Below are 22237 nucleotides of genomic sequence, written 5' to 3' on the forward strand. Positions count from 1 at the left end.
TTTTATTTTTGAGAAGTTTCAATACGTAAATATCATGACTCTGACTTTGTAAACATCGCTTTTAAAAAATCTTGACTTGTACCTCGTTACAAATCAACGTCTTCCAAAACAACAAATGTACATTTTGGGCCTCAGACTGTGCCCCTCTTTGGAGTAATGAGGACTAACCCCAATTTGAGGTCTGCTTGGATGCATTTTGTCATTAATCACAAGGCACACCAGATTCTGGCATTAATTCCAACGCAGAATGCAAGCGCCATCCAGAAACGTGGACGAGGACCAGCGGCATGAGGATTCGGGCGTGACGGTTCTCGTCCTCAGGAGGAATTTGCGCCAGGCTTCGCGTCCGGCCAGGTGTGCGCGCATCATCCAGCCTACTGGGGCGGCGAGCGTCAAGCCTCCGGGTGCCCCACGGCCCAGGGACCCGGCCTCGCCGCGATCTCCCCGGGGCCGCGCCCCGCCGCGCGCGCGGAAGGCCGCTGGGAGCGCGGACCCGGAGCCTCCGGGCCCAGGCGACCCCGCCCCCGGGCCGCGTCACGGGGCGCCGCGGGTGAGCAGCTACCATTGGCCGAGCCGCGGAGGGGGGAGAGGCCGCGACCCTTCCCTGCCGGCGGGCGACGAGCCAGGGGGCCGGCAGCCTGGGCCCGGCGCTCAATTTAAACTCTGAAATCTGGGCCGCTGGCGGACTCCGGAAACGAGACGACGTTCGCCCGGCCGGCCGCGCGCCCCGGGCCCCGCCGCATTCCCGGAATCGACCCTTCTCCCGCCATTTGCCACCCGCGTCTCGCCGAGCCCGCGCTCCGAGGGCCGCCGGCAGCGGACGAGTGGCATGGCGCGCGGCGCGGACGGCGGGGACGGGGCTCGCGTCTGGCAGCACGTGTTCCTGCTCCCAGGTAACCACGCCGACCCCGCGGCGGCGGCGCGCGGGCGCGGCCCGGACTCCTGCCCTGGGCGGCCCGGCCCGAGAGCGCGCCGGGCGGGTTCTCGGCGACGGGGCGCGCCCCCTCCGGCCCGCGGTCCCTCGCACGCGCGCGAACCCTGACTGTTTCCGAGTAGGCGCCGAGTCTAGGGGCTGCCGACCCCGGCCGTGCCCCCGCAGCCGCGCGTGGGGGACCCGAATGTCACCCGGAACACGTGGTTCCTGCTCTTGGTCACGGTGCCCTCGGTTGCGATTTTTTTTTAAACCTGAGCCGGAAGCGCAGAAGCAGACCGAGTGGATTTTCCCGGTTCGGGTTCTTTGTGGATCGGGTGGCCTGGAGGGAGCGGCGCAGGCTTGGGGAGGGCCGCGCGGGTTCAGGACCTGGGGGCCAGCGGCGAGGCCTGGAGGTGTCTGCTCTTGGGGTGTAATTTGGTATGTCCTAGTCGACAGTTGTCTTAGCGTCTGAGCCCTACTAGATCGGAACCTAGAATCCAATAGGTTCGCATTGACCTGAAGGCTGTGCTGTGTTAACACTTTCCCTCCACTGGGACATGCCTTGATTTGTGAGGCTGCATGGTGGTGGGGGTTAGGACAAGGGTGATTCGGAGAGATTCAGGCAGAAGCCAGCGTTGTCAGCCTCCCCGGGATGGTGACCACATCCAGGCCTGCAGGGGCTAGAGATGATGGACGTCAGTTGCCACCTATGATGACATGTAGTGGCAGAATAAATGGAGTTTGGGACCAGGGAGTGCAAGCCAGAAAGTTTTGGCCTTTTCATAGGAGGATACATTGATTTGATGGCGTAATTGAATATAGGAAAGCCCATTGTTCTCTGTATCTAATTTTGAGATGTAGCTCAGCAAATGCAGTATTTTTGCAGGAAATGATACTCTGATGTCAGATGTAGTTGCCCAGTAATTTAGATTTTTATGTTTGCTTAGTTGCTCAGTCGTGTCCGACTCTGTGATCCCTTGGACTATAGCCTGCTAGGCTCCTCTGTCCATGGGGTTTTTCAGGCAAGAATACTAGAGTGGGTAGTCATTTCCTTCTTCAGGGGATCTTCCTGACCCAGGGATGAAACCTGAATCTCTTATGTCTCCTACATTGGACAAGGATATTTTGTGTGTGTTTAGCTTTTCTTCTCTTTGTAAAGAAGTATAACATACATATCATTGTCCCTTTATAAAGAAATATAACATATATATTGTTGTTTAATCATTTGGTCATGACCAGTCCGACTGTTTGTGAACCCATGAACTGTAGCCCGCCAGGCTCCTCTGTCCATGGGATTTCCCAGACGAGAATACTGGAGTGGGTTGCCATTTCCTCTTCTAGGGGATCTTCCCGACCCAGACCCAGATCATACCTGCCTCTCCTGCACTGGCAGGCAGATTCTTTACTGCTGAGCCACCTGGGAAACCCATATATGTATAGTAAAGTGTAAAAGTTTTAAGTGTGCAAGTCAATGAACTTTTCATATGTATACACCCCTGTCACCATTCCACACATCAAGACCTAGAACTTATCCTGCGAGCTCCTCTTGCCTGTTCTAGATGGCTTCAGTAACCTCTATGCTGACCTCTATTACCAAGTATTTGTTCTGCCTGTTTGGTCAAGCATGTGATTCTTAACCCCTTGCATCTTTTACTCAGCGTTACGTCTGTGAGGCTCATCTGTAGTCTGTAGCGGTGGTCAGGATTGTTGGTTCATTTGTGTTTTCCTTGCTGTGTCTATTTTATTGTGTGCATAGTCATATTATTTTTTTCCACTACTGAGGATGGATATTTGGATTATTTTTTCCTGATTGTAACTATTATGAGTTGCTGCTGCTGCTGCTAAGTCAACTTCAGTCATGTCTGACTCTGTGCCACCCCATAGGTGGCAGCCCATCAGGCTCCTCCATCCCTGAGATTCTCCAGGCAAGAACACTGGAGTGGGTTGCCATATCCTTCTCCAATGCATGAAAGTGAAAAGTGAAAGTGAAGTCGCTCAGTTGTGTCCGACTCTTTTTGACCGCATGGACTGCAGCCCACCAGGCTCCTCCATCCATGGGATTTTCCAGGCAAGAGCACTGGAGTGGGTTGCCATTGCCTTCTCCATATTAGGAGTTACACTTCTACAAACACTTTTATGAGGCTTTAAGTAGCAGGATGTGATCATTTCTCTGCGGTGCAAACCCAGGAGTAGAATTGCTGGTCTGGATATTGCTGTGTGTTTAGCTTTGGTGGACACTGCTCAACAGTTCTCCAAAGTGGTTGTACCGATTTATTTCCCCAGCTGTGTGAGAGTTCCTGTTGCTCCACATCCTCACTGGAGATGTTTGTAGTTTGTGTAAGGCAAATTAATGGAAAATTCAGGGTTTTCATAGAGTCTAGTAAATAGTAAAGGGATGCCTGATACATGCTTTACAGTAGAAAATTTCTCACTGTTACCATTTTATCTCAATGAGATTTTAATGGTGGGAACTCTAATCATTCAGAGTGCATAAAAATAATTCAGATACACATAATGGCTGAGAATAATTTGAATTTCTTGTTCTATTTAATAAGTATTGAAATTTTCATTCTTCAAGTATGTTTGTATCCTCATAGTATTAAACACAAAATCTTTAAGATAATTAAATATTGATTGCATCCCTGAAATTTGTAGGGTCAATATGTCTTCTTTCGGACCACAAGAATTTCAGTCCAGTTCCTGTTCAAAGCTGGGACGTACTGTGACCTTCAGACTCATTGGAGGAGGCTGAGCCAGCTGTTAGGAAACTGTTGAACAGTGTGGTCAGGCAGGCTGGCTCTGGAACACTTAGAACTTGAGCTTCTAGTGCCTGTAATTCTTCTAACTGGCCTTTACTGCCACCTGCAGGCTCTGGGAGTTACAGATGCCGGTGGTGTGGTAGTTACCTCTGTGCAACTGTACTTCTCAAATTTGGGGGCATCAGTCACCTGGGGAACTGAGCCTCGGAGAGTCTCTGACTCAGTAGGTCTGGGGGCAGAATGCGCATTTCTAACAAGTTACCCAGTGATGCCAGTGGTGCTGGTCAGAGGTTCCACTAGGAACCACTGCAGTAGGCCAGCCCCAGGGAGCTGGATTGGGAGACAGAAACAGCCAGGCTCAGGTTTAGCTGTCTTTAACTTTATGGAGGGTCAGAATTCCCACAGTCATGGGAGTACATGTAAGTACAGGGTATGAGGCCCATCTTCACAGACTTCTTGTTTTTTTTCCAGTAGATGGAAAGTCTGCCCCAGTTAAGTTATGCATTTGGGTGGAGGAGAACCGTACCCTACCACTGTTGTTTGTTTGGTTGCTAAGTCATGTTCGACTCTTTGTGACTTCATGGACTTTAGCCTCCCAGGCTCCTCTGTCCATAGGGTTTTCCAGGCAAGAATACTGGAGCAGGTTGCCTTTCCCTTCTCCAGGGGACCTTCCTGACCTAGGGATCAAACCCATGGCTCCTACCGAATCTCCTGCATTGCAGGTGGATTCTTTACTGCTGAATCAGTGGGGAAGTCCATACCTTGCCATACGACTGTATTGTATCTTAAAGGATACAGTAAAGGAAATATTAAAAAGTACTAGTTAGGTCTCTCTGCTGCTAGTTTTCAGTTTGTCTGAGAAGTCCAATATCCCAGAAAAACAAGAGCTGAAACTTGGGAGGGACACTTGTGAGGTAGTCAGACGTGGGGCCTTGATTTTTATAGGCCAGTGGAAACAGAACGGCCTCCCGTTTCAGCAAGGTAAGCGTTTCTTGCAGTTTGGGTTGGTCTTCAACATTTCTCCCACATGGCCTGGAACACTAGCTGGTTTGCACTTTTAGTTGCTATAAGAGACCGTGAACATCTCTACTTTTTGGAATAAGGTAGAAGTTTCCATCTCTCTTTGCTGCCCTAAAAGTAAATGTTTTAAGTTATATTTTTAATATTTTTCTCTAGTCCAAGTTTTGTATGCTTGTCGGTTCTAATAAGTTGGAGTGGATGCCAGCAGGAACGGATTCAGTGAATGCAGGAGAGGACTGGGTAGACTGCTCCTGTGGCTGAACTCTGTTACTTAGCCATCCCCAAGGAAACATGAAAGGGTTAGGAAACCCTAATGTTATGTGAGGGAAAAAGAAAGTACAGAAATTATCTCAGGGATCTCAGGGATCACGCTGAAATCTCGCCTTAGTCAGCCGCTGCCTGATTGGAGAGTCCAGGTCAAACTAGGGCTTCCCTGGTGGTTCCGATGGTGAAGAATCTGCCTATAATGTGGGAGACCTGGGTTTGATCTTTGGGCCAGGAAGATGCCCTGGAGAACGGAATGGCAACCCACTCCAGTATTCTTCCCTGGAAAATCTTATGGACAGAGGAGCCTGGCAGGCTACAGTCCATGGGGTTATAGAGTCAGACACGACTGAGCGACTAACACTTTCACTTTCAGGTCAAACTGGATTAAACATCTTCAGCTGTAGACAAATTCTGCAGTAAAGTTATTTCCCTTTACTTTACGGAAATAACACGTTTTAAAGTATTTTAGGTATTTGGTATTTTTCCCCCACAGATCGCAGTAGCAATGCCAGCTTTTGGAGGCGGAGTGCAGACGGAGTGCTGTCTGGGAGATTATTCCAGGCCTGCCTGCCTTAGACATTCCAAGTACAGAAACGACCCTTGCATGTGAGGTGCCATGTTAATCACACATAGTAATATCAGATTTGTCTCTCAAGAAGAAACACAAAAATAGATTTGTATGACTGCAAGCTTTAGAGCTATATTCTAATTAATGGATTAAAAAAGAAATTAAAAAGGAAAAACGAATTTCTTAATAATGGAGAAAATTTATATTAATGTTACATTCGATTAGAGACTCATAGCTTTTTTTTAATAGGCCCACAAGAAACGCCTCTTGTTTGAAAAGTAAAAGTTTAATGTGGCAAAGAAAGAATTACTATAGACCCAAATGACTTTTCAATGACCCTAAAAAAAAAAAAAAACTTTTTTCCTCTTTTTACCTAAAGGCATATGGTTAGCATCAGAAGAATGTAAGCAGGTTATTTTGTTCTTTGTCAGTACCGTTTGCGTGTATGTATGTCTGTGCTTAGAATTACACCTTGTGGGCTGAAAGCTTCTCTACTTCCAGAAGAGCTTGATCACCTGGGGGTAACCTGCGTTAAGTTGGCCAGAGACAGGGAACCTGGCGGGTTCACGTGCTGACTTTCCACAGCTCCGAATCATTCAGCTCAGCTTCCTGGAAGGTGTGTCGTTTACTGAATAGTAAGGCCGATGGCTGAGAGGGAGTCTCTGAGTTTTCCAGCAGAGTGTTTTTTACATGTTCCATACAAATCCTCAATCTGGTTTTGTCTTTATGAAACGTTTTTGGAGTTAACCTGGCTGGCCTTTCTCAGATGACCGCTCACTGGACACGCTCCCCTTGCTCTCTGAGCACGTTCTGGAGTGAATGGACTCAATCAGTTGCCAGTCAGCATAATCCGGCGGTTTCCAGAGCTTGATCCGGCCTTGGATGTTTGTAAGTCAGGACTCAAGACTCCCACATATTTATCCTCCAGGGCAGAAAAGAATTCATAAAAGGAAAGTAAGACATGCTCATGATTTTTGTTTCCACTTGAATAGTAGAATAGGGACTGCTTGGTTCTCCCCCCACCCCCGCCATGCTCTGAGCGTTAACCATGATGTTTTAAGAAACAAACAGCTCATCAACGTTCTCGAAAGCCTGGCTATAATAAAAACACACCTAAAAAGTAGATGTATACTATTTATGAGCTCTGTGTCCTTGGAAAAACTGCTCGTTGTAAAGCCTCCATTTCCTCATCTCTGCAGTGGGGAGAATAGTACTGGTCTCACGGGGTTGTTGTCTGTTGGCTTGAATTAAATGTCAGCCCCCTCTTGGACCCCAACCTCTTAGCTCCCAGACCTGGGACAGAGGAGGCATGCAATGAACATTTGCTGAAAGAACAAATGTCTTTCATTCTATTTCTCCCCACAGCCTTTGTCTTTGCTCATACTGTCCTTTTTCTTCCCTTTCCCCTTCCATCCAAATTCTACCCTTTATTCAAGGCTTGGTTCGCCTTTGTCTTCCCTGAAGCTAAGCCATTTGTATGTATCACAAAATGAATTCCAGTGTTCTTTTTTCTGGCTCTGCCTTGATTTCACTATTTACTCTTACTGTCTATTTACTGGATTCCTCAGTGAAATACTTAGCACTACTTTGGGGTTACACAGCTTCTCTTTCTTTGAGTGCCCGTGATTTGTGCCTGCCTGGACCCCTGCGCACTCATTCTCACATACTTTGCTTGGCAAAGAAATGTTGACGAAATCTTCTCTCTTTAACCCAGGGCAGGTGGCACCTCCTGCAGGGAGCCTGCCTTCTGGGCCTCTCCCACTGTTAGTGTGCAACTTAGTAGTACCTCTCCCACCACCTACACGTTTCATCGCGGTTGTTCAGTTCGTTGTCACTTATATATGAGTATGTGTTGGATGCCCAGTGTGTGCCTGTAGCTGGGGAGGATCCAGGCACTTTCTCCCCGGTGGCCCCATTAGTTCCTCAGTGGTAGGCTCGCCTCTGAAAGCATACATGCCACCAGACCCTTCCAGCTTTTTGTGTTCTGAGGTCCTTCATATGTACTTTTAAAATACCTTTAAAAGGAAGGGCCTTTCTGTTCTAGGTGTGGCTGTTTGCTGAAGTGGAGTGAGCCCTCTGGTGAAAGGTTCTGACCTGCTCTGAGCCCATTTTCTACCTCCCGAACCTGCGAGGATCCGGGCCACTGAAGGCTCTCCAGCCAGAGTCGATCCCCCTGTGAGGGCCTGATGTCCCCACAGCTTTTGACAGGGCTCTCTGCCATCTCCAGCTGCTCATTCAACCTCGGTTTTGATCATTTAACCACATTGTTCTCCAGTGTTTTTTTTCAGTAACATTTTTTAAGTTAGGACAGTACATAGTCAGTGCAGAAATTTTAGTAATGCAGAAAAATATACAGAAAAAAGAGATTTGTCCCTCATCCAGCCACTCAAAAATAACAATTTTAGGAATATTTTTTCTAACCTTTTTGTGTTGTTGGTGTCATAGAATAAATCCCAGTGGTATTTTTTTTTTCTCTCATTTTTCTATTCCTGCTTTTATTTCACTGTTTACTCTTATTTGCTAGAACAGTGACTAAAACACTCCAGGGACATGGAGGTTACACAAGAGTACTATGTGGCTCTGTGTACTATACTTCTACATAGAATTAGGGAAAGATGGCTAGACTGATTTAATGCAGAGCTGTGTGTGTGCTGAGTCATTTCAGTCGTGTCTGACTCTGACTCTCTGTGACCCTGTGGACTGTAGCCCACCACGCTCCTCTGTCCATGGGATTCTCCAGGCAAGAATACTGAAGTGGGTTGCCATTCTCTTCTCCATGGGATCTTCTAGGGGGCCAAAATTTTTTTCTCCTTTTTTTGAGAAAGACAGAAACTCCGTGACATGAATAAGCTGACAAAGAGAATCTGTAGGTCATACTTTGAACATTGAAGAGGCTTGTGACGAGCCAAAATCACTGCAGATGGTGACTGCAGCCATGAAATTAAAAGACGCTTACTCCTTGGAAGGAAAGTTATGACCAACCTAGATAGTATATTCAAAAGTAGAGACATTACTTTGCCGACTAAGGTCCGTCTAGTCAAGGCTATGGTTTTTCCAGTGGTCATGTATGGATGTGAGAGTTGGACTGTGAAGAAGGCTGAGCGCCAAAGAATTGATGCTTTTGAACTGTGGTGTTGGAGAAGACTCTTGAGAGTCCCTTGGACTGCAAGGAGATCCAACCAGTCCATTCTGAAGGAGATCAGCTCTGGGATTTCTTTGGAAGCAATGATGCTAAAGCTGAAGCTCCAGTACTTTGGCCGCCTCATGCAAAGAGTTGACTCATTGGAAAAGACTCTGATGCTGGGACGGATTAGGGGCAGGAGGAGAAGGGGACGACAGAGGATGAGATGGCTGGATGGCATCACTGACTCAATGGACGTGAGTCTGAGTGAACTCTGGGAGATGGTGATGGACAGGGAGGCCTGGTGTGCTGCGATTCATGGGGTCGCAAAGAGTCAGACACGACTGAGCGACTGAACTGAACTGAACTGTGACTAGTTTATTTATACTGTAAGAAATCAACCAAGTAAGAATTGTCACTTCACAGGGTGCTGCTGCTAAGTCATGTCAGTCGTGTCCGACTCTGTGCGACCCCACAGGCGGCAGCCCACCAGGCTTCCCCGTTCCTGGGATTCTCTGGGCAGGAACACTGGAGTGGGTTGCCATTTCCTTCTCCAATGCATGAAAGTGAAAAGGGAAAGTGAAGTCGCTCAGTCGTGTCCGACCCTTAGTGACCCCATGGACTGCAGCCTCCCAGGCTCCTCCATCCATGGGATTTTCCAGGCAAGAGTACTGGAGTGGGGTGCCATTACCTTCTCCAGCTTCACAGGGTAGGCAGTACATATTAGGAATGGCTTATCTTTGCGAGTGGACGAAGACAGAAAATTCAGTCAGATGCCAGAAGGGTGAAGATAAATTCATAGACCCATAGTGAACGTACAGCCAGGCTAGGATGTTTTGGAAGCCATTTGAGCTTGAATTTTTGAAGACAAGTGTGGTTTCCTGCAAGCAACCCTGGCACATTTGCCATAAGTAGGATGCTTGTTTGAATGGACCATGGGTCTGTCTACCTTAGTCTGGAAATTACTCTTTCTTTTCGTGTGGGACCAACACATCCTGATGGTGTGTTAGAAAACCTGACTTACGCTTCTTCAGGACTTCCTTAGCAGGGCCATGTGTGCTTGGCAAAGGCTACCTGTGTGGGGCAGGGTGGCGGGGTGGTGGAGAGCTCTGAGACCTCGGGAGTAGGGCGCCCAGCACCCGGAGGTCCAGGGTGTCTGCCTGTCTCAGCGGTCACTTCGTCTTTTTAAACCAACTTCCTCCAGTCTGTATGAAATAGGCTGCATACACCCTGCACCCAGGCCTCAAACCTCCTGGTGTCTGCTGGCAGAAGCTGCCCCCTTCTCTTAGCTGTCTGTCTTCAAGACAGCCTTCTGACTGGTTCCCTGTGACTGCTTGTAACCCAGCCTCCACCCTCCGTGAGTTGTAACTGAGGAGCTGTGAGCTCCATGAGCACCATAGGTGGGAGAGGAGGACCACAGAGGGTGCTGAGGGTGTCCCCTTTGTCCAGAAGAAGGAAAAAGTGCAGGGTGGATGGCCCAAGAGCCAGCCCCTGCCTTCACTCAGCAGTGAGACCCAGCTCCAGCCAGGAGCCTCAGCCACAGGTGACCTGGCCTGTCCTGGTAATTGGTGGTCTTTGAATGGCATAGAGGTACGGCAGCGCCTACATGCCCAGTAGTTGTGTCCAGCTCTCCTTGCTTTGCCAAGGTTTATATCATTTTTAGGAAACCCACCTGCTAGGCCTGTATCTTCCATCTCTTACACTGTTACAATACACGCTGGTATATGTTATTGTATTTGACCCTCACAGCAACCATGGGAAGTAGTCCTCAGAGGCTTTCCCCATTTTAAAGACTTCAAGAAGTCAAATAATCTGCCCAACGCTCAATAGGAGTTAAGGGGCAGAGACCGCCAGCTCTCCCTGGTCTTCCAGGCCCCCTGCTCTGTGTGCAAGGCCACTCTGCCTGCAGCTGATGGTCCTCTCCCCCGTGGAGGCTGTGGGAGGGCCAGGCTGAGTGCCCTCCCTTGTCAGTGTGATGACCGGGAGCCAGACTCACCTCCTTTCCACGAACCAGCGCTGTTATTGGACATCCCAGCCAGGTCTATCCTTTCTGCCTCTCCAGGATTCTCCTGCGTCCCACGTATTTCAAGGCCTCGGCTCCATCTCCTTATGTTGCTGACCTTTGTGGCTTTGAGTGGCTGCAAACCTGTTAGTTTCTTTAGTGCACAAGCCATTCCTAGAAACATGGCCACTGATTGGTCAGCCTTAAAAGAAAAGAGATTTTATCTCCTATGGTCTTGGCTCAGGAGGTCTTGGCACTTGTATTTTTTCTTCAAAACTTCAAAATGAAAAGATATTCTTAGAGGAACCCATTACTGGGAAATTGTTTCCCTAGTCCATGCCACTCCAGCTTTTCTTGGTTTGCCTCCTGTAGTGGTTGAGCAAGCTGAGAGCTTCAAAGCAGGGAAAATGACCCAGATCTCTTTGATAATAGTGCTGACATCTTGGGAAGGGAAGGCGTATAGTTGTTACTGAAATTAGCATTCCTGGAAGCGGCAAGTAGCTTGAAAACTGTGCTGATTTGTCTTGCATGCCTTATACTTGTGTCCTAGCAAAGCCTTCCCAAGGAGATATCCCTGGCTATCAGGCAGAAGGAACCAGCGGATCTGAGTATATTCTAATGGCTGGAGTCTAAAAACGAACTGAGACCTATTTTAGAGCACAGCACTACATGAGCATGAGAGTGATAATCTTTTTTTTTTTTTTTTCCCCCTGCTGGATCTTCTTAAGAAACCTGAATAGCCTAGATATGGTATCTAAAAATAAAATGAGTGGTGCTTTGATGTCTGTTCCTTCTTCTCCGTGTAACTGTGGGTGTGTGTGTTTCTCAGCGCTTATCTGCTATGTGCCAAAAATCAGACAGGGTCAGGAACAAATGCCCATGGCTTCCAAGTCATGAGAACACTTGGCAAAAAGGTGGCTCTTCTCTTTTCCCCTGTTTCGTGTCTTTGAGCGGTATGAAGAAACTTGTCTTAACCAGGAGAGGGATAAGAAACAGCTGCCAGGTTTAAAAACGAGTTGATAAATATCTGCAGATGAAAAATAATGTTCCATTTGGCTTGTGTAATACTTTACAAGTAACCTTTCAAAATTACTGAATGGTTTTATTACAGATTAAATATTTAGAGAGGAACATAATCATGTAACTGAAAAATACCTTGATTTGATACATTGAATTATTTTATATTTTGTATTTACTGTTACCTACTGAATTTGCTTTCACTTATTTAAAGCAATGTCAGTTACCTCTTGTAAATATTGAACTTTGTTTTCTTCCTAATGAACATGTTTTGTCATGCACTGTTCTTTTCTTACCCTCTGAAATCACCATCTACACATATTCATTAAAAATTACTGAATGGTTAAGTCTGTGCTTTTGATTATGTGCTGTACCCTAATTTTTAAGCATTAAAATGTCATAGATAATTGGGGGCAGGGCTGTATACAGCTGTGCATAGGATATTGTAATAGGAAGATCAGTTTCTTTTTTTTTTTTTTTAACCAAACTTCACTTAACTGTTTTTATTGCCAGAGTTTCTTGTATCTCACAGTAGATTTCTCTCATCCTTCTTTTATATATTTTTTGATCCTGTCTCTTTCTCTTTCTCCTTTTCCTCAGCTCCGCCTCCTTCCTCTTCCTTTCGCTTCACCCCTGGCATTGTGGGGTAAGGGCTGGCTGGGAGTGAGGGCAGCTGATTCAGCAAGAAGACTCTAAGAAGGACAGGCTAGGGCTTTGAGGTGTTAGTGTCACAGGAGAGCAGTTATACCAAGATAATTATTGTGCTTCAGAGCTTCCTTCTCATTTCCTGAGTTAAGAAGGAAGAGTCTTCAGATTAAGAGTTTCTCTAAAGGATCATCGTTTTAAAATGTTGTTGCCTGATTTAAATATTGGCTCTCTGTATAGCTGAATAGCTCTATGACCTTGGACAGGTTTGTTAACTTCAGTCAAATTTTTCATTAAAAAATTGGAAGTTAAAATTGTACCTACCTCATGGAGGTGTATTATGTATATGTATATGTGCGTGTGTGTATCTGCGCGCTCAAGTCGCTTCAGTCGCGGCCGATTCTTCGTGACCCGGTGGACCGTAGCCCGCCAGGCTCCTCCGTCCATGGGATTCTCCAGGCAAGAATACTGGAGTGGGCTGCCCTGCCCTCCTCCAGGGGATCTTCCCGACCCGGGGATGGAAATCGCAGCTCCTGCACTGCAGGCGGGCTCTTGACTGCTGAGCCACAGGGGAGCCCGTGTTTATGTGTGTGTATATAAAGGATGTTTTTGGTCTAAATGCTGTGTACAAATGAGCTATTATCTTACATTTACTGTACACACTAGTCTCTGTGTCATTGTATGTTTTCTTTAAAGTTCACGTGTCAGGAAAGTAGCAATCAGAGTTCCCTCTTTGTTGAGGGGTTCAGATCAGGATGGTAAACAGATGGAAGGTTTGCTGGTAGAGCTGATGGTGACCAGTGAGACATAAAGCTGGATCTTTACAGGGAAGATGGAGACCATAAGGAAACTATGTGGAATTGGTGACACAAGAAACTTAAGTGGCAGGGCTTGAGATAATGGGGAAGTTTAAGATACTATTGAATCTAAAGGGGCACAAAAGACTCAGTACCTGCTTCTGATTTGTCTGAATTTTTTGTTTTTGTGAAAACAGTTTTAGCCAGCATGGCTTATGATGTCACCTCTTATGTAAGAGAAAATAGTCAAAAAAAAAAAAGAAAGAGTAAAGCTTACTTTTTAAAAAATATAATGTGAAGTCTTATTTTACTCAGCATAGTTTTAGAAGGTGTTTCACATGAGTAAGTACTCCATGTAAATGAAGTTTGGCTCATTAAATATAAAAAGTTTCTTTTATCATTTCTTACTGAGAAATTTTTCTAAAAATCAAACAACACATTCATGTAACATTTATCAAGCACATTGAATGTACCAGAAACTGCTGAGTATTTAATATATGTTATCCTAATTTTTGCACATAAAATGCTTTGCATTCTGGTTTCTTGAATATGTTTTTGTTGTTTAGTTACTAAGTTGTGTCCAACTCTTTTGCGACCCCACATACTGTAGTCCGCCAGGCTCCTCTGTCCGTGGAGTTCTCAGGCAAAAATACTGGAGTGGGTTGCCATTTCTTTCTCCAGGGGATCATCCCCACCCAGGGATTGAACCTGCATCTCCTGTGTCTCCTGCATTTGCAGGCAGATTCTTTACCACTGAGACAGCAGCAAAGACTATACAGGCATAATTTTATTGCGTTTTGCTTTCTGTGCTTTGCAGTTACTGCATTTCTTTTCTTTCTTTTTTTTTTAAATTAACAATTTGTGGCAACTCTGCTTTGGGTAAGTCTGTTGGCACCATTTTTCCAACAACATTTGGTCAGTTCATGCTTCTGTGTCACATTTGGTAATTTTTAGAGTATTTCAAACTTTTTCATTATTGTTATATTTGTTGATCAGTGATCTTTGATATTACTATTGCAAAAGGATTATGACTGAAAGAGCAAATGATAGCTTTTTTAGCAATAAAATATTTTAAATTATACTTTTTTAGGCATAATACTATTATATACTCAATAGACATAACTTTTATGTGCACTGGGAAACCAAAAAGTTTGTATGATTCACTTAATTGCAATATTCACTTTATTACAGTGCTCTAGAACTGAACCCACAATATCTCTAAGGTGTGCCTCTACTGGTACTAATTTAGCCTACTCTTGGAAAGCTAATTGTTAGGCCCTTTGGTCAGTTCTGTGCTTGGATTCTTGACTTTTATATTTTGACCTGAATATTTCTAGCACACTCTTAATGTTTCCACAGAGTTAAGAGCAAGGAAACTGATTCTTAACTGAGTGCTTATTGCATGTTCTAGGCACTTTCACATTTAGTTAGTTCAGTTCAGTTCAGTTCAGTCGCTCAGTCGTGTCCGACTCTTTGCGACCCCATGAATCGCAGCACGCCAGGCCTCCCTGTTCATCACCATCTCCCGGAGTTCACTCAGACTCACATCCATCGAGTCTGTGATGCCATCCAGCCATCTCATCCTCCGTCATCCCCTTCTCCTCCTGCCCCTTATCCCTCCCAGCATCAGAGTTTTTTCCAATGAGTCAACTCTTCTCATGAAGTGGCCAAAGTACTAAAGTTTCACCTAACAAAAACCTATAAATTAATTATTGTGCCCATTTTGTAAATGAAATAAGTGAGGTACAAGAGATTGAATATCTTGCCCAAGGCCTCACTGCTGAGTAAGAAGAGGAGCTGGGAATAGATTATGAATCTGTCTGACTTAAGACCTTGTGTTCTTTCTGTGCTGACATGATTAAAGAAATAGATATCAATTAAAAATAGTTTATAGAGGAAAACCCTTCTTTACACTCCTACTTTTCTGATTCTTTCCGACTAGTCTAAAAGCAGATTTTTTTCTTCCTTAATTAATTTAGCTGTCTTTCCGCTGTGCTGAAGGTACACAGAAAAGTTAAAGGAAAAACCGGAGATTTCAAGCTTGATAGGTAAGGGACTAGCCCATGGGATGACCCAGGATTTTCCTAATTTAAATGAAAAATTTTAAACTCTGTATCTTTGACAGAGCCTTTAGTTTAGAGTCAAAAGTAACCTTATGTGCTTCAGGCACACACACAAAATTATCAACTAAGCATTGTAGCAATAAGAGTTGTTTTTTCATACCAAGCCTTCACAGTCTGATGGTGGTAGATCCATCCCTCCTTAAAAGCAGTGAAAACATTGGCAGAGATGGCCAAAATCAGCTATTTCAGAACTCTTGAAATTTGCCAAAGGCTTCCGACAATCTGAGGAGTATTTATTCAAGAAAAACTGCTGAATCTTGTTGAGCAGGGTTTGTGGCATTGCAACTTGAACTGCTCCCATCTCTCTTTGCTCAGGTCTGCAGTAACCTTGAAAACCAGCAGACTTGCAACCACTGGATGGGCAGGGCTTGTTTGGGGCGCCTCAAAAAAAAAAAAAAAAAAGGCCCATTCCAAAAGCATTGCCCCTGTTTGAACTGTTGTCCAGCTCCCTGGAAAAGCCCCGTTTCATTGTTGTCACTTGACCTGACGGGAGCTCCGAACTTGATCTTCAGGAAAACCCTGTCCTCAGGGCCTTGGTCAAAAACAATCAGTGGCAACTGATACATACTCAGCTGCTGGGGGGTCAGTAGCAGTTGTGGAAATAAGAACCTGACCCAAAACTTAAAAGGAAAATATGAAAATTAAATCTCCATAAAAGACTTTGAAAAGCTGTTAGTAGAGCCAGTTCAGCTGTCCTTGCCCATCAGCAGAGACTCTTGCAGGTGGTAAATGGATTAAACATTCCTATTAAAAAGGTGGAGACTGACGGGATGGAGAGGGAGGAACATGACCCAACTGTGTGCTATCTACAGGTCACACACTGGAGAGTTAAAGACACAAACAGGTTAAAAGTAAATGGGTAAAAAAGATACACCGTGGAAATGGTAACCACCGGAGAACTGAAGTGGCTGTACTAATATCAGATGATATAGACTTTAAAGCGTTGTTACTGGACAGAAAGAGGGGTGCATTGAGATGATGATTAGGAAGCTATAACAGTTATAAACGTATGACCTAATGACAGAGCCCCAAAATGCACGAACCAAAACCTGACAGCATTGAAGGGGTGATACGGAAATTTGAGCCGTAATAGTGGGGGATTTCAATCATCCATTTCAATATGGACAAAGCAACTAGGAGGAAGATCATTGAGGAGATAGAAGACCTGGCCAGCTGTATAAACCAGTAAGACCTAAGAGACATCTATAGAATGCTCATTCAGCAACATTCTCCTCAGCAGACCATATTCGAGACCATAAAAACAAACCTCAATAAATGTCAAAGGACTGAAATTGTACAATGTGTGCTCTCTAAAGATAGTGAAGTGACATAGGCAATTAATAGAAGAAAATGTGGGGAATTCACAAATATGGGGAAATTTTAAGTTTGCATGCTTCTAAAAATCAGTGAATCAAGGGAGAAATTACAAAGGAAGCTAGAAAGTACTTTGAAATGAAAGAAAATGAAGCACAGTGACATAGGAATGCAAGTAAAGCAGAGTTCAAAGCAAAATATTTAGCTATACATGCCTACATTAAAAAAGAAGAAAGAACTCAAGTCAGTAACCTAGTCTTTCATCCCAAGAAACTAGAAAAAGAACAAACTGACACCCAAGCATTCAGTTCAGCTCAGTCGCTTAGTCGTGTCCAACTCTTTATTTATTTATTTATTTATTTAATTTTACTTTACAATTCTGTATTGGTTTTGCCATACATTGATATGAATCCACCACGGGTGTGTCCAACTCTTTGCGACCCTATGAACCACAGCACGCCAGGCCTCCCTGTCCATCACCAACTCCCGGAGTTTACCCAAACCCATGTCCATTGAGTCGGTGATGCCATCCAACCATCTCATCCTCCATCATCCCCTTCTCCTCCTGCCCTCAATCTTTCCCAGCATCAAGGTCTTTTCAAATGAGTCAGCTCTTCGAATCAGGTGGCCAAAGTAATAGAGGAGAAGAAATAAAGATTAGAGAAAAAACAACACAGGAAAAAAAAAATCAATGAAAACAAAAGTGGCCCTTTTGAAAAGACCAGCAAAATTTTGCAAATCTTTAGCTAGACTGACCAAGAAACAGAAAATTAAAATTACTGTTTATCAGTAAAATCAGGAATGAAAGTGCACCATTACTGATCTTATAGAAATGAAAAAAAAGGAACATAAGGGAATACTGTGAACAACCAACAAAGTAGATAATTTAGATGAAATAGGTAAATTCCCAGAAAAGCATCAACTACAAAAACGGACTCAAGAATAAATAGACGATTTGAACAGACCCGTAGCAGATAAAGGGCTTCCCAGGCATTACTAGGGGTAAAGAATCACCTGCCAGCGCAGAAGATGCAAGCGACGTGGGCTCGGTCCTGAGTCGGGAAGAGCCCCTGGAATAAGAAATGGCAACCCGCTCCACTGTCCTTGCCTGGAGATTCCCATGGACAGACGAGCCTGGCGGGCTACAGTCCACGGGGTCACAAACACAGAGCAGGTGAAGGCGCTTCCCAGGTGGCGCTGCTAGTAGAGAACCCACCTGCCAGTGCAGACACGGCAGAGAGACAACGTAATCGCTGGGTCGCGAAGATCCGCTGGAGGAGGGCGTGGCAGCCCACTCCTGTGTTCTTGCCTGGAGAGGCCAGTGGACAGAGGAGCCTCGTGGGCTATGGTCGCCAAAAGTTGGACATGACTAAAGTGATGTTACATACACACACACACACACAGCAGGTAAAGAGATTAGATTAGTAAATTAAAACTATTCCATAGAAAAAGCCCCATTCCCAGAGTGCTTCACTGGTAAAACCTAAACACTGAACAAATTAATACCAACTCTTTACAAGCTTTTCTCCAAAAACGGATAAAGAGAGACTACTTCTCAATTCACTCTGTGAGGCCAGTATTACCCTCATACCAAAACCAGACAAAAATGTCATAAGAAAACTACAGACTATCCCTTATGAACATAGGTGCAAAAATTCTCAAAAAGTAACAAATCAAATCCAGGAGTGTGTAAAAAGGATTATACATCATGACCAAGTAGGATTTGTTCTAGGAATATAAGGTTGGTTCAACATACCAAAATCACCTAATGTAATATACTATTTCAGAAAAAAAAAAAAAGACCCCAAACCACATAATCATCTCAGTAGCCATAGGAAAAATATTCAAGAAAATACTCTTTTCATGATTACAAACACTCAAAAAATTAGGAATAGGAAACTTTCTTGGTTTGTTAAAAGGCATCCATAAAAAATCCCCACAGCTAACATATTTCATATTTTTTATGTATTGAAGTAAAGATATTTTAGATACATTGGGTTAAATATATCACTGAAAATTTATTTTATGTATTTTTAATGTGGCTTCTAGAGAATTTTTAATTTCATTTGTGACTCATATTTGTGGGATGCATTTTATTTGTGTTTGACAATGCAGTTCTGAACACGGGGCCTCTCAGATATGAGTCCTACTCCCTGCCCTGTAGGACTGGATTATGAGACAGGGCAGAGGCTTGAGGGACTCAGGTGAAAAAGCAGCAGTTGGGAAGATGGAGGGGCGTCTGAAATGCAGTTTTTCTCAGAGGGGTTTGTTTTAGTCACCGCTCTATCCTTAGTGCCTCAGATAGTCAAATTGGTAATAGAGTGGGTTTCAATAAGAGGATAGTATTTATTACTAAATGGTTATTTAGTCAGCATCTGATCTTTGCTGTAGGTACCTAGAAAATGAGAATAGTGCAGTTTAGTGAGCACAGACGTGGCGTTTGATAAGCATCTAGCCATGAGATGAGTGTACAGATGCCTTGGAGGACTAAGGGAAAGTAGACAGTGGTAGCTGCCGTTTAACAAAATCTTTGTTGCCAGGTGTTTTGATAGTACAAGGCAACATCTTTGCCTAATAATTTTTTTTTTTTTTTTTAGTATTTAGGGAGACTATATCTGATGTAAAATTAACTGATTTCCAAATATTGGCACCTAATTCAATTTTTTTTAATGTGTATATCAAACAAAACCTGCCTGTACCCTGGATTTGGCCCAAAAGCCAACGGAATGTCTGACTGGTAAAGTGAATATATACTTCCTTGAACTCTTAGGCATCAAAGCAAAGGACTCAACCAGTGCTACACACAGGAAGCCTTCCTTCCCAGACCTCCTTATCTGTATTATATCCTGTCACAAGATCTCATAGTCCATGTATTTCTTCTTCTCAGCAGTTGTTAACGTTTGATGTCTACATTTGTGTGATTATTTGATTCTAAGATATGTCTCTTCCATAGGACATCCAAACACTCCCCATGGGCAGGACCTGGGTCTGTTTTTACTAACCAGTAATTAACAAATAAATGAATAAATTGAACAGGGGAGATGAATTTTGAAATGCATTCTGTATTTTAGTTAAAGAGTATAGCATGTTACTTGGAATTCTGTGTTGAAAGATTACATCCAATAACAAGTTGTTTTGTTGGCTCTGTATGAGAAAAGATGACTTTTTTTCCCCATTACATAGACATTTCACTGTTATCTACATTAATATATCTTAAAGCATATTTCAGAGCACTCTGGCATTTGCAGCAGAACACATTAATGTCAGTATTTATTTGTACTTAGTAATTCCAGAGTTCTTATAGTCTGACATGTTAGACTATAGCTAATCCTCTGGACTTACTGCTCTTCCTGGGAAAAATAGAAACACAGCTTCCCTTGAATGGTTATTACAAATATTCTTTTAAGATTTTGGATATTTGTAAAGTTTGATTATTTTAAGCTCTGGGAGGGAAAGGGAAAGGTGGAGAACTGGCAGACATCACTAGAAGCAAAGTTTTCAGTTGAAAAACAGAAAGAAACAAGAATCAGTAATAATCTGCCACGTTAAAGTTGAAATATTTACTGTCATACAAAAATAAAATAAAGTCTGTCTTGCTGAAAAAGAGAGGTCACCTTTTCTCTGCCTTAAGACAGAATGAAGAAATGTGACTCTGGGGAAGTGAAAAACAGCAGGCAGGAGCGGGAAGGAGAGGAGACCACGACTGGCTGCCTTCTCCTGGAATCGTCGTTAACAGTTGCTAACCCTTATCCTTTACGGTTTTGTAAGCTGCAGAAAAGAAAGCCTTAAAAGATTTCTTAAAATTGAATCTGTATGGTTCCGTTTACATAGCATTCTCAAAATGACAGCATTTTCGAGATGGAGAACGGATTAGTGGTTGCCCAGGATTAGAGGTAGGGCAAACGGTTCTATCAGTTTTTGCTCTGTGTATCTTAAAGCTCTCTCTGTGTGTAACTGGAAACATCTAGGGTATCCCCCGATCCTTCCATCATTATGAAATAGCCTTCTTTATCCCTGGCCATATCTTTTGTCCGTTATTAACAGAGCCGTTGCATCTCTTCTTTAATTAGCTTAGCATGATAACCACACTCATTGTTCTTCCTTTTAATCAACATGTGCCTTTATATATAGAATGTGTTTCTTATAGGGAGCATATAATTTTATCTTACTTGTTTATCTAGTCTGACAATTGCTGCCCTTTCAATGGAATGTTCACTCCATTTACCTTGAATGTGATTACCCATGGGGTTAGGTTTGAGTCTGTCATTTTGCTATTTGTTTTCATTTGTTTCATCTGTTCTTTATACTGCTTTAACTCCCTTTGTGCCTTCTTTTGAATTCAGTGCTTTTTATGATCCTGTTTCATCTCCATTGTTGTCTTTTTAGTGATAGCATTTTTTTTTTGTTTTGTAGTTTTTACTGGCGTTTTGGGTTTACTGTCCACATATTTAAATGATTACATCTACCTTCAAGTGATATAACACCACCCCACATATAGTACAAAAAAACATTCAATGGTGTGTTTTCATTTCTCCCTTCCTGATCTTTATGCTGTTATTGTCATATATTTCATTTATGCATAGATTATAAACCCTGCTGCACTAAATTGTTATTTTTGTTTAGCCAGTGATCTTTAAAGAGATTTAAATAATAAAAAAAGTTATTTACCTCTGCAGTCACCATTACCAGTGTTTCTCATTCTTTTGTTTAGATTCCTATTTTCCTGGGGTTTCCTGTTCCTTCTAGCAGAACTTCCCTTAGCATTCCTTGTTGTGTGGGTCCGTTGAGGATTATTTTTTCCAGCCTTTGTGTGTCTAAAGAATCTGTTGACCACCTCCACTTTTCAAGGGTATTTTCTGTGATTTCATCATGTGTTCTTTTAGTATTTTAAAGACATTTCTCCATTATCTTCTGCTTTACATTGTTTCCAATAAGAAATTTGCTCATTTTAAACTTTGTGTTTCAGTACATAGTGTCATTGTTTTCTCTCTGCTTTTAAGATGTTTTCTTTATTACTGGTTTTGAACTGTTGATTCTGATGCATAGTTTTATTCCTGTTTCTTGTGCTTTGGGTTTATTGAACTTCTTGAATGTTTAGGTTTATAGTTTTCATCAAATTCAAAAATATTCTGCCGTACTTTCTCCAAGTTTCTTGTTTCTCCCCTCTTCTCTTTCAGAACTCCAATTGCACATATATTATTAGGATGCTTGAACTTGTCCTACAGTTTGCTAATATTTTATTTTTAGTTCTTTTTTTTTTTTTCTGTGTTTTCATTTTAGATAGTTTCTGTTGCTGTGTCTTCAAGTTTATTAACCTTTTCTTATGCCATTAATTGCATCTGGTTTATTTTTCATCTCAACTTGGGTCTTAAAAAAATCTTCTATGTCTCTAGTTTTTTAGTGCCTGAGGAATACTGTTTTTAATTCTTTTATCTCTACATTTTAACATCTGTATCTAACGTCAGTACCCCCTCTCAGTAATTGATTTCTTTATTTCCTTTCTCATTGTGGGTCACATTTTTTTGCTTCTTTGAATGCCTAATAAGATTTGATTAGATACCAGCATTGTGACTTTTACCTTTTTGCCAGATGAATGTATTTGTATTCCTTAAATAACCTCAAGCTTCGTTCTGGGACACAGTGGAGGTACTTGAAATAGTTGGTTCTCTTCGGTCCTGCTTTTAGAATTCG

At 43.3% G+C, this 22237-nt stretch overlaps 1 protein-coding gene across 5 annotated transcripts in view; it reads left to right on the forward strand.

The window, feature by feature from the left end:
* Window positions 1-582: 582 nt before the first annotated feature.
* Window positions 583-22237, forward strand: part of RNASEH2B (ribonuclease H2 subunit B) — a 76791-nt gene continuing 55136 nt past the window's right edge. For 3 of the 5 annotated variants that reach the window (XM_040266983.1, XM_040266978.1, XM_040266979.1), the window contains exon 1: window positions 583-893. In XM_040266983.1, coding sequence (XP_040122917.1) covers window positions 830-893 — 64 coding nt within the window. In that variant the 5' untranslated portion in view covers window positions 583-829. Of the gene's footprint in view, window positions 894-17925; window positions 20440-22237 lie in introns of those variants that run through there. The other 2 variants (XM_040266980.1, XM_040266981.1) reach the window with 2 other exon arrangements.

Source organism: Oryx dammah, unplaced genomic scaffold, assembly GCF_014754425.2.
Source record: "Oryx dammah isolate SB20612 unplaced genomic scaffold, SCBI_Odam_1.1 HiC_scaffold_24, whole genome shotgun sequence".
NCBI lineage: Eukaryota > Metazoa > Chordata > Mammalia > Artiodactyla > Bovidae > Oryx > Oryx dammah.